This window comes from Leptidea sinapis, chromosome 41 (assembly GCF_905404315.1).
Source record: "Leptidea sinapis chromosome 41, ilLepSina1.1, whole genome shotgun sequence".
Classification (NCBI taxonomy): Eukaryota; Metazoa; Arthropoda; class Insecta; order Lepidoptera; family Pieridae; genus Leptidea; species Leptidea sinapis.
In genome coordinates, this window is record NC_066305.1 from 6195859 (window position 1) to 6209079 (window position 13221).

The 13221-nt window shown below is 33.2% G+C and overlaps 1 protein-coding gene and 1 long non-coding RNA gene across 3 annotated transcripts; one reads left to right on the forward strand and one right to left on the reverse strand.

Annotated features, from left to right (window-relative positions):
• Positions 1 to 3110: 3110 nt before the first annotated feature.
• Positions 3111 to 4491, reverse strand: LOC126976656 (uncharacterized). The gene is made up of 2 exons (XR_007731954.1): positions 4446 to 4491; positions 3111 to 3338 (listed from the first exon to the last, which is right to left on the reverse strand). It is a non-coding gene; the product is annotated as an uncharacterized LOC126976656 (long non-coding RNA).
• A 3683-nt stretch (positions 4492 to 8174) lies between these two features.
• On the forward strand, positions 8175 to 11350 carry LOC126976604 (nuclear cap-binding protein subunit 3-like). 2 transcript variants are annotated; one of them, XM_050825023.1, is made up of 4 exons: positions 8175 to 8375; positions 8940 to 9052; positions 9138 to 9429; positions 10350 to 11350. In XM_050825023.1, the coding sequence occupies exons 2-4, from the start codon at positions 8951 to 8953 to the stop codon at positions 11330 to 11332; spliced, it is 1377 nt and encodes a 458-aa protein (XP_050680980.1). In that variant the 5' UTR covers positions 8175 to 8375; positions 8940 to 8950; the 3' UTR covers positions 11333 to 11350. The 2 variants fall into 2 exon arrangements, with proteins under 2 accessions (XP_050680980.1, XP_050680979.1); XM_050825022.1 differs by lacking the exon at positions 8940 to 9052 and having other exon boundaries at positions 8176 to 8489.
• Positions 11351 to 13221: the final 1871 nt, after the last annotated feature.

Sequence of the window (13221 nt, forward strand, 5' to 3'; positions counted from 1 at the left end):
CTCGTAACTCAAAAACTTTTTGCAGTTTTGTTTTGACTTCTCGTAACAACATTTCTGATTTATATGCTAGTATTAAGTCATCCACATAAATGTTTGCAAACAGCTTTTCTCCTCCTTTTTCTAATATATACAAGCAAGGATCCGCTGAAGAATTCTTAAATCCGATTTCCAACAATTTCTAATGTAACTTTAAGAACCATTGTCTTCCTGCTTGTTTCAAACCATATATGGCTTTGTTTAGTTGACATATCCCATTATTTTTATATCTATTTATATCTAAAAGCATTTCTTTTGCTTTTTTAATCAACTCTATGTCTTTTCCATGTGTAATTATGTATTTTAAATCATCTACATCGCCGTTTAAAAATGCAGTACACACGTCTAGTTGGGATAACTTAAATTTATTTTCAATTGCATGTGCAATAAGTATTCTAAGAGTACTCATTTTTGCAACAGGTGCAAATGTTTCAGTGTAATCAATTCCTTCTTTCTGATTAAACCCACGCGCCACAAGTCGTGCTTTTTGTCTATGTATTTCTCCCATTGCATTATATTTATATTTTAAAATCATTTTACTATCAATCAAATTTTTTCTTTCGTTCCTGTGTACAATTTTCATAGTATTATTTTTAAGATGAGATTCAATCTCGCTTATTATTGCATCTTCCCATTCATCCATGTTCTCGTCTATTTCACAGAGGAATGATTGTTCAGCATCCATCTCATCTCACATTTTCTTTTTCAGGAGAAAATATAATTTCTATTTCCTTTTTTATTAACTACATCTTGTTTTTGTTCTCCTTTAATCTCGTTTTCATAAAACATTTTGTCCAGTATTTTGACATCTCTGCTAATCATTACCTGGTCTGTTTTTGGGTTAAAAATCCGGTATGCCTTGTGATTTTCCGAATATCCTACAAAAATTCCAGGTGTCGCTCTGGCTTCAAATTTTCCATTTTTCTTTCCATTATTATGTACAAACGCCTTAGTTCCGAATATGTGAAAATGTCTTACTGACGGAACTCTCTTTACCCATTTTTCAAATGGAGTCGCGTTATCAATACTTGTGCAAGGACTACGGTTTGCCAAGTAGTTAGCTGTATTAATAGCTTCAGCCCAAAAAACTTCTTTCATATTGGCGTCTATCAACATACATCTAGCTTTATCAAGCAATGTCCTATTTTTTCTTTCTGCTAAGCCATTCTGTTCTGGCGTGCATGGTGCGGAGTCTCCTTTTGATGCCATTCTCCTTCAAATATTTGTCAAAATTATTGTTAATATATTCTGTCCCATTGTCACTTGTCCTTAGTTTTCATTGTATATACTCTTGTATATCTTGAATAATCATCTGTAAATGTGATGAAGTATTTGGAAGCCCCTTTCGATGGCTGCCTCATGGGACCACATACATATGCACAATTTCTAATCTTTCATTTGTACGTTGCTCATTTTTAGGTGCATTTAACGGTAGTTTTGTTGCTTTGCCTTTAGCACAGACTTCACAGTCTTTAACTGTGTCACTTTTATTGAATTCTAAGCCTTCCATAATTTTCTTATCAAGTGCTATTCTCATTTGTCCTTCATTTAGATGTGCTAACTTTCTATGCCATTGCTGCATTTTGCTTGCTTCGCTACTGCGCTTTTAGCTTTTATTAGCTTTCTCTTCTATGTTTTCTTTAACGTAGTACAAACCGTCTGAATGTCTCTCTGCTTTTAACAGAATTTTATTGTTTCACATCACAATAGCATTTTTTTGTTTAAATAAAACTGTTCCACTTTTGTCTGTTATTTTTCCAACTGAGATTAGATTTGTAGTCAGCGATGGTACGTACAAGGCTTCAGTTAGTTTCAGATTTGGCATTTTATAGGTGTAAAGTTTTACCTCGTCCTTCGATTTGTGCAAGACAGTTTTCTGATGCTAACCTTAACGTTTTGTTATCAGCTTTGTCCATATTAATGAATCTTTTCAATTCATGACTCATATGTGACGTACATCCGCACCATCAAGACACCATTTCTTAATTTTTCTTTATTATCAGACGTATTTAGGCATGTTTCTTCTAAGCAACAAAGACTTGCATTATTTTTATTAACTCGGTCCACTTTTGACCAGCATTCATGAGCTTTGTGTCCTTTCTTTTTGCATTTAAAACATTTAACAATAAAGTTTTTATTTTTGCCACGTTGTCTACTATACAGCGCCTTTTGTTCAGAGTTTTGTTCACTTGTACTAGCTATATTTTTTCTTGCCTCAGCTTCTTCAATTATCTTTATTTTCAAGTTGTCTGGATCTGGTAGATCATCCCTGGATTCTATTGCAATTCTAAAATTTTCAAAAGATTGAGGTAAGCTGTAAAGCATTATAATACTAAGAAGATCTTTATTAATTGGTTTGTCCATATCTGCTAGTTTATCGACGAAATCCATAAATTTATTCAAGTGATTGACAATATTATCACCATCTTTCTTCTTCTTCAATATTAACTCTTTTAATAGGCTTGCTTTTCTTGCAGGACCTTTGCTATAATATATGCTTTCTAGCGTATCCCAGACATCTTTACTTGTTTGACAATTTTTAACTTGTTTTAATTCGCCCGGTGATATTATGAGAAATAGCTCGGCTAATGCTAACTCATCTTTTTCCATATAGTCATTCAATGCATCCCTTCTAGCGTTGGTCTCTTAATTTTATTTGAAACATAGCTCCAAAGGCCAAGTTGTACAGCTTTTGCATGGATCCTCCATGTATCGTAGTTTTCTCTTTTCAATTGTTCTATGTGCACAAAGAGTATAATAATATATAGTGAAAAGAGAGCCCTCTCTACGCATTATGAGCTGTCTATTTGAAAACTAGCGCCATCTGAATATTGGCCCCGAAAATAACTATAATATAATATTAGCTCGAATTTATGAAATTCATTTTTAATGTTGTGACGCAATTAAATAACTAACTCTACTTTTTAATGTAGGTAATGCAATTTTTTACCATGTTGAAATTGCGCGTAGAGTTAGTTATTTAATTTTGCCACAACATAAAACATAAAGGATAGGATTTAGTAGTGTTGGTATGAGTAATTGAAGTTATTGGGTGAGAGAAATAAAAAGCAATGTTTGCATATTACTTTTTATTTTTATAATGTTTATGTTTATCATAATATTGTTGGGCGGCTGTTTTTGTTTCGTCTTCACCCACATAATATGTTAATTTTCCGGACAAAATTCGATTGATCGATCTGCACCACCTTTTAACCTTGCTTTGAAAGATTGTCCTTTTTTTCGCAAGTGCGATATTTCTGCTTGAAGATGCTTGATCTTTGTGCACTGTGGAGCCATTAGATCTGTGAAAGAATGTTTAATTTACAAATTTTATAGTATAATATATGTATTATATGGTATTAAATAAATGGACAATATGAAAAGGGATTCAGTCTTAAAGTCTATATATATAAAAAAGAATTGCTGTTCGTTAGTCTTGCTAAAACTTGAGAATGGCTGGATCGATTTGGCTAATTTCGGTCTTGAATAATCGGGTCGTGTTAGTAAGTCTTTTGTTGGGCGATGTATATGCTGCTACAATATGATCCCAGAAAATGTACAAAACAAATGTGTTACGAAATTTAAAAGAATTGTTAAAAAACGTTTGTGTGGGAAAGGTTATTATAGCATAAACGATTTTCTTAATGACACCACGGACTGGGATTAAAGCGAACACCCTCAGGCTCTTTAATTATAAATGTTTATTGTACGATATTACATTGTAATCCATATTTTATATAGATAGGTAGTATAGATAGGATAGGTAGATTTTGACGTTCAATAAGTGATTATAAATCCAATTTTGAATAAAAAGATTTGAATTTGAAATATTTGTGGAAGTCCAGTAAAGGTTTTGATAAGAAGAAGAATTTAATATGTACAGCACGACGTCTGTCGGGTCAGCTAGTAATGAATAAAAATATATTCAAAATTTCATTCCCACACGGACATTAGCTGTTCTCAATCCTATAAGGTACCAATGCAACCTTCATCAAAAAAGACATTTGGCTCAATAGTCTTATGTCATGTCATGCATTAATCTGCTGTTATAAAATTACTGTCACATTTATGGTTAATCTTTGTTAAATAAAGACCTTTCGAATTTCTTATTATGTTTAATTTCTTATGAGTGTTGTAATATTACATCAAAACCCGCCATTGTCAGGTGTGCTACTCCCTAACTGTGACTCACATACTACAAAATAAATGATGGGCCATTACAAGAATCTTGCTGATTTTTGTCCCCAGCTCCGGGACTATGAGGGAACTACTTTGCCCACCTAGACAAAAGATCATAAACTATGCCAAATTTCATACAAATTTATTCAGCACTTTTTGGATAAAAAAGTATAAAAACAATATTTTCAAAAGAAATAAGAATCTTTCCCATTTGTAATATTAGTATATACCTTTTCCAGCTGTTCCTTTAGGCTTGCTAATAAAAATGCCGTCAATCAAATTTTTTGTCAAGTATGGTCCAGTCCGTAGATACTTGACGGGACTTGTCAAGTCAACGCTGTAAACGATCAATATTCACTTCAAGCACGTAGACTTGTCAAGTGCACTTGATCGTCTCGCGGACCCATAAGACCTCTATGATAAACAGGGATTGATCTCTTAAGTGGTATCTCTCCAGAACTGCCCAACATACTTCTAGAAATAGATATATGAAATTTTGTAAAATAAGAAAACAATCACAATGGCCATGTTACTCCTTTTCTTACCAGTGTATTTTTCAACCCTTAACAGAAATGAAAAACACAATAAACAACAATTTAGATATTGTAATTTAATTAATAATATATTTCAAGTAATAATAAAACATACTATGTTATGTATACTGATGGAAGTAAAGGGAGTGACTATGTACATTCTGCTCTATATGATCCACAAACCAAATTTTGTAAAAATTTTGTTCTACACCAATCATGCTCAATTTTTACAGCAGTATCATATGCAGTCTATCAGGCATTAATAAGAATACGCGAAATTCACATTTTTAAGAACTTTTAATAGTAACAGATTCTTTAAGCTTAATAAATGGTTTAACTAATCTTACGGTTAATTTTAAATCTAACTATATTCTCTTTTTTATAAAAGAAATAATATATAAATACCAACTTGAGCATATTCAAGTGGCCTTCCTATGGGTGCCATCGCATAAAGGTATAACAGGTAACGAAATGGCTGATAAGACTGCATATGAAAGTATTACTTCAGTTGATGTTAGAAATATTATAGAGATTCCTATGACTGATTGTCTCCAATATATTGACCAAGAAATTCAAAAGTTATGGTTAGATATGTGGAAGAAAGACCAAGATAATAAAGGAAAATGGTATGGCCCCATACAAGAAAACATACCTGTCAGACCCTGGTACAATCAATTGAAGGATTGCAACAGAGATTTTATTACCACGATAAATAGATTGCGTTTTGGCCATAATACTGCACCGTCACACCTTGCAAGATTAGGTATTGTTGAGAATAAAATTTGCCCACATTGCAATTCAAATGAAGGAAGTATGGACCACCTTATTTTCGACTGCCAAACATTTCTGATTGACAGACTTGTGCTGGCTAGTGAAATCAGTGACTCCAAAATTTTATGTGATTCTTCATCCCGCCCGCCTCCACTTGATCAGTTATTAAGAGACAAAAGAAGTTATAAACCATTATATAAATATATTAAAAATACAATTCTAACTATATAAAAAAAAGTGAAGTGATAAGTGAACTGTGTCTACGCAGTAAAAGAATTAATCAACATAAAAAATACTGCATCAGAGTCGGTGAATTTCATAAACGATTATTTTGTTAACATTGGTACACAACTGGCTCAACAAATTCCACCTTCTGTGCAATCCTTAAAGAATGACAATAATCAATCAATACCACATTCTATGATCTTACTGGAGGCAGACGTAGAGGGGATAAACAGAATTATAATTGGTCTTAAGTCGTCTAGTGCAGCGGGTTGGGATAACATACCTACGAGCTATTTGAAACACATACGTCATGAAGTTGTACATGTTATCACTCATCTAGCTAACTTATGTTTTGAAAAAGGTGTTTTTCCTGACCTCCTCAAGCGATCTATAATTACACCGATTCATAAAGGGGGGGATACGGATGATATTAATAACTATAGACCTATATCTGTTTTACCGTGTATCTCAAAGATAATAGAAAAGCTACTGAATTGGTTGGTACAATTTTTATATAAATTTAATATATTATCTCCATTCCAGTTTGGGTTTAGACGAGGTAAATCGACAGAGGATGCAGTAGCTTCTTTATCAACTTTAGTGACAGATCAATTAGACAAAGGTAACAAATGTATTTCTGTATTCTTAGACCTTAAAAAAGCCTTTGATACCGTCTCAATACCAAACCTTATAGACAAACTAGAGAAGATCGGAATAAGAGGAACACAGCTTAAATTATTTAGAAGTTATCTCACTCACAGAACACAAAGAGTAAGGGTTGGTGAGAATGTAAGCGATGATGCGATAATATCCTTTGGGGTTCCTCAGGGCAGTGTTCTAAGTCCTACACTTTTTTTAATTTATATAAATGACCTCTGCAACATGAATATAGAAGGTGCTCGTATACTATCCTACGCTGATGATACTGCTATTGTCTTTAGCGGAAGTTCTTGGAATGAGGTTCGAGAAAAAGCTGAATCAGGAATAATACATGTAGCTAATTGGTTACAAATGAATTTATTAACACTGAATACAGTTAAGACTAATTATATCTGTTTCAGCATATCTAATCCCTCTCAGCCAAAGAACTTTGATATTAGAGTTCATAAGTGTGATAACATAATATATGGTAAAACTTGTGAATGCCCCACTATAAGGAAAGTTGCAAGCACCAAATATTTAGGAATCGTGATTGATCAGCGATTATCTTGGTACCCACATCTTGAGCAACTTACTAAGAGAATTCGGAAACTTACCTGGATTTTCAGAAGTTTAAGACACGTTGTTCCTGAAAATTCTTCAAATTCTGCAAACACGCCTAAGCATCTTCTGAATAAAATATATGTAGCGTTAGTCCAGTCTATCCTCATATATTGTATACCTATCTGGGGAGGCGCAGCAAAATCCAAATTTTTAGAACTTGAAAGGGCGCAACGTGCTTTAATTAAAATTATGTATTTTAAAAAACGGCGTCATCCCACGCACAGCATCTATTCTGACAGTAACTTATAAACAGTTAGAAAGTTGTATATAGTACATACGGTACTAAAAATACATAAAACTATTCCTTATAATAGTACATTACTAAATAAGAGAATTAAACACACTGTTGCTCATGTACCTCACACCAAAACATCGTTTGCAAGTATACAGTATGAAAAACGTGCGGCCTTACTGTATAATAAAATAAATAAACTAAACAATATATATGAAAAATCATACTATGAATGCAAGAAAATAATAATTGAGTGGATAAGGTCATTTAATTATGAAGACACAGAAAACCTACTTATAGTTACGTACTAAATCTTTAAGTTTTCTTTCAAAGTAACACACACACACTCACCAATACATACAATCACATACATACATACACACACCCACACACACACAGCACATTAAGTTTAGATTACAAATAAATAAATTTTTAGTATATATTGTTAGTAGATTTTTTTTCCCTTAGTTAATTAATTATGTATATGTTAAGGTCAACTTATCTATTATTACACCTCGTTATTATGTTTTTGCTATGGAAGAGCGGGGTCTCCTACTACAGGCAAGTCTTTGCTTAAAAGGAGACCCCAACACTGATTGTATTTTGTTGTAATAATAAATAAATATTTGATTAAAATGTAACGATGTTTTGTTCCTATTCATTTTTAACATTGTTATAATTATTAACGTTTTAATTTAACAATTTTAACAACTAAGTCCTCTATCGATACTGCCTTTCAAGTACCTACAACTAAAAGTACAATCTTTTCTCCCTTTGAATATTGTAGCGTTAATATTCTAAGGCTGGCCTCGCAGGGAGACTGTCAAGAATCAAGATCGAGTCATGAGCTATGGTATAGCATAGTGTTTAAATTCTCTTTGGAGCCTAGTGATCTGTGGATCGAGCGAGGTGTCATGTTAATTCGCTCGGCTTGTTAGTTGCTCAACAGGAAATAAAAAGTTTAACATTAACAGTACAATGTTGGTACAATGTTCAAGTTTGAACTTTGAAGTTAAAAATACGAAAACAAGAGACTAGATTTAGATAATTTTTATTTTTCTGTCATAAATAAGGTTGTGGTTATGATACAAATAAAAATTAATAATTTACTATGAATACGATAATTACTTAAAAAACTTTATAACATAATGGATTACGAAAGAGAGGATGGAGAAATGAGTGATGGCAGTGACATAGTTATGGACGAGGAGGAAAAAAAAATTGTGTCGGTCAGTCCGAAAGATACACTGGTTAGTTATTATAAATTATTATTAAAACTCAACATTTATCTCTGTTTTGATTTATACCAAATTTCGTTTTTTTTTTATTTTCTCCCTTTGAATATTGTAGCGTTAATATTCTAAGGCTGGCCTCGCAGGGAGACTGTCAAGAATCAAGATCGAGTCATGAGCTATGGTATAGCATAGTGTTTAAATTCTCTTTGGAGCCTAGTGATCTGTGGATCGAGCGAGGTGTCATGTTAATTCGCTCGGCTTGTTAGTTGCTCAACAGGAAATAAAAAGTTTAACATTAACAGTACAATGTTGGTACAATGTTCAAGTTTGAACTTTGAAGTTAAAAATACGAAAACAAGAGACTAGATTTAGATAATTTTTATTTTTCTGTCATAAATAAGGTTGTGGTTATGATACAAATAAAAATTAATAATTTACTATGAATACGATAATTACTTAAAAAACTTTATAACATAATGGATTACGAAAGAGAGGATGGAGAAATGAGTGATGGCAGTGACATAGTTATGGACGAGGAGGAAAAAAAAATTGTGTCGGTCAGTCCGAAAGATACACTGGTTAGTTATTATAAATTATTATTAAAACTCAACATTTATCTCTGTTTTGATTTATACCAAATTTCGTTTTTTTTTTATTTTGTAGCTGTTCAAGGTTGATAAAATTGGGCCTACGGTTAAACATCTTAGTGGTATTGACGCTACAAAACTCGAAGAACGAGCTAAACGATTTGGTTTAAATTTGTCTGGAAATAGAAATGTTACACAAAAGCAAATTGATGAGTTGTATACAAATTTTGAAATAGAAGGAAATGAAAGACACTTTAGACTTGATGCTCTACATTTGACTGGTGTTGATGGCCTCAATACAAAGGATATATTCGAATATTTAGAAGATTTTAAACCAGTCTCTCTTGAATGGGTGAATGATACATCATGTAAGTTATACTATTATATTTTACCCCACTCTAAGAATTTTTAAATAGACAAATGAGATATAATTTCCTTAAATAAGTTTCTTCATCCTTATAGTCAGAATATAAAGTTTGGCTATAGCAAGCTCCATTTTTGCGCAAACTTAGAAGCAAACCCCATTCTTGTCTAAGCTTGAAGATAGATATCTGATTATTCTTGGAACAGTGAGTTAGTCTTACTAGATTTTTCAACATTATCATGAAAAGTGACTCAATAATATTCTATATAAATAAGAAGCTTGCTGAGTTACTTCTCAGGTCTGAGGCATATATTTTGTATCAGGTGGTAGATATGACTTTCAATAAGTAATTTCATATTCTATTTTGTATAAAAATATTTTAATTTAATAACTGATAACAAAATTAGTTTGGAAGTCATTCACAGCTATTTTGTGTCTCAAATTATAACAAGTCTCAAATTAATTAAAATTGTTGTAGTTTTTATCTCTAGTAGTTATGAGTTAAAACAAATATGCAATCACCTAAATTATTTTTCAACATGCTTGCTGGTAAAGTGAAGCCCATTATGTTGTTCTTAGGGCTATAAAGCGAACTATAACACATTTGTACATAATATTACACACTAGTGCATAATATAATTATTCCTACAAAGTTATGTTAGTATCTTTTGATTTTGTATTCCTTGTATGTTCTGTCTGTCTGTTATCTGTTTGTTACTCCTTGTATGTATGTTGAAAAATTGCATATGCAACTCGAGAGCAACTTGCTTACTAGACACTCGGCTGATTTATGCCCTCTACTAGGGCTCGGGCAACAACCCAGAGCCTCATGTATAACTCAACTATAGCCATAATATACTATTTTTGTTGCATAGAAAAATTATATAGAGTTGCATTATTATTTTTACTGCAATTCTTTTACAGGTAATATTGTCTGTCAAGATAACATAGCAGCAGCACTGGCAATGTTGCTCCATACAAGAGAAATCAAAGATGAAGACTTAATAGAAATGCTACAGGACAGATCCAAATACCACTGGAGAGAAGGTATGCCCCATCCTAAAAAAGATGTGATTTTAATAAGATTTGCAACAAATGCTGATAAACAAATGTCAAGAAAAAGAAGTGAACCAAAAAATGCACAAACAGGTATAGATGATAGTATAGGGAAAAATCCATGGGGTGACCTGTGCAAATCTTGGGGAGTTTATGATCATCAAGAGATATTTCACCGTAGGTTAGCTGAAGATAATGATGACAATAATATCAAATCTAGAATCATTTTAAAGCCACGTAACAAAAAGCTAGCAATGCGGTTGGGAAAAAGAACTCTTAAAGCAGATGTGTCTGATGATTCTGACAGTAACTCAGATATTGAATGGAATAAGAAGTCAAAAGCACCAAGGATGCGGATGAGAGCTGATGATGAAGAAATCAAATTGAATAAAAAACCAAATACAAATATAAACTATTCATCTTCAGACGAAGGACAATTAGCACCGTTATCTGTTGAAGTTATTAATTCTAAAAGTTCTTTTACTCCAAGAGAGCACAGAGTACTATCAGAAAAATTTAAATATAGTGGAAATAGCGGTCACAGTAGGATGCAATCACGGCTTGGTGCAAAAATAATAGCTGATGAAGATCTGGAATCCAGAGACAGTAGCTCAGATGGTTCTGGTAAAAATACAATGAGCAGAGTCCACAAAATTACCAGTAGTTGTAATAAAAGCACTGCCAATGTTTGGTCTAGACTTGCTAGCAAGACCGGTGAATCAAGTAATCATAATGATTTAAGACAAATTTTAAAGACCAGAAAACATACGTCGGAGGATTTGCGGAGACGGCTCAGTAAAATCAGACCAAATATACACATTGAATTAGACAATAAATATACAAGTGATTAAATCAATTCAACCATTTTATGTTATTGTTTGATTTAACTCATTTATTTTAATATTAGTAAAAAACCTCTTTATTTTCCTTAGCTTAGACTTAAATATTTCTTGCTGGAGTAAGGTCCATGTCATGTTTATTCTCCTGTCAATCTCATCTTCTAGAAATTCGAAATGAAATCAATTTACGTGAAGTATACATATTTACCTATATGCGGTGAAACTTTATGGGTACACTCTATCTACTCTAATCTCTAATGACTATCAGAAGTCAGAAATTATATTTTAATACAATATTTAAAGTGCTAAGTTTTCGCAAATCATGATGTTTACTGCTCTGTGATTGGAGAATGTGAGAAAGACATTATCCAATCACAGTCACATGAATTCCTCAAAAGATGCCGACTAGATGAAGGTGTATTCACACTGCACCATTTTTTATTTAAGATATTTTTGTTGCTCAGAATTAAATGGGTTCACATTTTTGATAAGTTATTACCTAAGCACTAAAATGTAGGATTATTTGAAATTTTCTTCAGCTGAGATTGAAAATAATTCCAAATTTGTATTTGTAGATTATGGGTGGAACCACAACGGCACTTTTTTCTACCGTGAAGCAAAAATGTATAAGCATTATTGTGCTTCGGTCTGACGGGCGCTGAAGCTGGTGTAATTACCGGGCAAATGAGACTTAACATCTTATGTCTCAAGGTGACGAGCGCAATTGTAGTTCCGCACAGCATTTTTCAGTTTTTCTAAACTCTTGATCGGCACTACCTTATAATGGACAGGACATATCAATTACCACCCGCTGAACGTCCAGCTCGTCTCGTCCCTTCTTAACACAAAAAAATGTATTATCCAATAAGGCTCCTATTGAGAAATTGTTCTTCACAGATAACTTTATTCAAAAATCTATCATCAGTCACCAGACCATCCTCGTATTAATAATAGATAGGTATTTCATTTCTAGGCCGGGGAAAAAGCATTGGGTTTTTCATAAGAAATTTCTCAGTAGCAGCCCTATTATATGGGAATTAAACATAGTGAAACGTGGGTGGAAAAAATACACCTCTGCCTAACCGTTCAGGAATACAGGCGTGAAACTGTGTAACGTTATGTAATTTCTTATTTTGTTTATCTGTTACGCAATAACAGGAAGAACGTTATTATAATTGTATGTGAATTGACACATAAGAAAATTTGTACCTATATAATTATAAAATATTTATAAAGAGAAGTGCACCAAAGTCTCAAAAAGTAATTAAAATACGAGTGGGAGGCTTCTTTGCACATGATGCCGGCTAGATTATGGGTAGGTACCATAACGGTGCGTGTTTCTGCCGTGAATCAGTATTGTGTAAGCATTATTGTTTTCGGTCTGAAAGGCGCCGCAGCTAGTAAAATACTGGGCAAATGAGACTTATATCTTATGTCTCAAGGTGACGAGCGCAATTGTAATACTCAATACACTCTTTAATAATATATTAGCTGTCACAGTCTATCTAGACGTAAACTAAGGCTGAAATGTGTGTAGTGGCAAGGGTAGAAAGCTCTAGATCAACTCCAGTCGCGGAGAGATGTGATCTTTCTGCATCTTCTACCGCATACATCACAGGAAGTGCTACCTTATGTCCAAAGACGTTCAGTTTCATGGGCAGCCCATTTTCACTACAGGATATTACTTCAAAATGCGAAATTCCACATCACATTGACGTCTGGCAACATTTCTGGGTAACAACCGCGCGTTAGCCAAGAAACTTTTTGCCCCCAAAACCAATTTATGGATCTGTATTGTGAAGGCTGTAGTGTTCCGCGAACCTTTGAGCATACTCCTACCATAAAGACCAGGAAATGCATCCTTTGACCTTCGGTATTGCTGATATCCATGAGCGGTTCGT

What these genes read in the sequence shown, in the direction of transcription:
- LOC126976604 (XM_050825023.1), top strand. Translation starts at nt 8,951, where the DNA reads ATGGATTACGAAAGAGAGGATGGAGAAATGAGTGATGGCAGTGACATA. An exon ending in TCAGTCCGAAAGATACACTG is followed by an intron (nt 9,053 to 9,137) that starts GTTAGTTATTAT and finishes TTTATTTTGTAG; the next exon opens with CTGTTCAAGGTTGATAAAAT. An exon ending in ATGGGTGAATGATACATCAT is followed by an intron (nt 9,430 to 10,349) that starts GTAAGTTATACT and finishes ATTCTTTTACAG; the next exon opens with GTAATATTGTCTGTCAAGAT.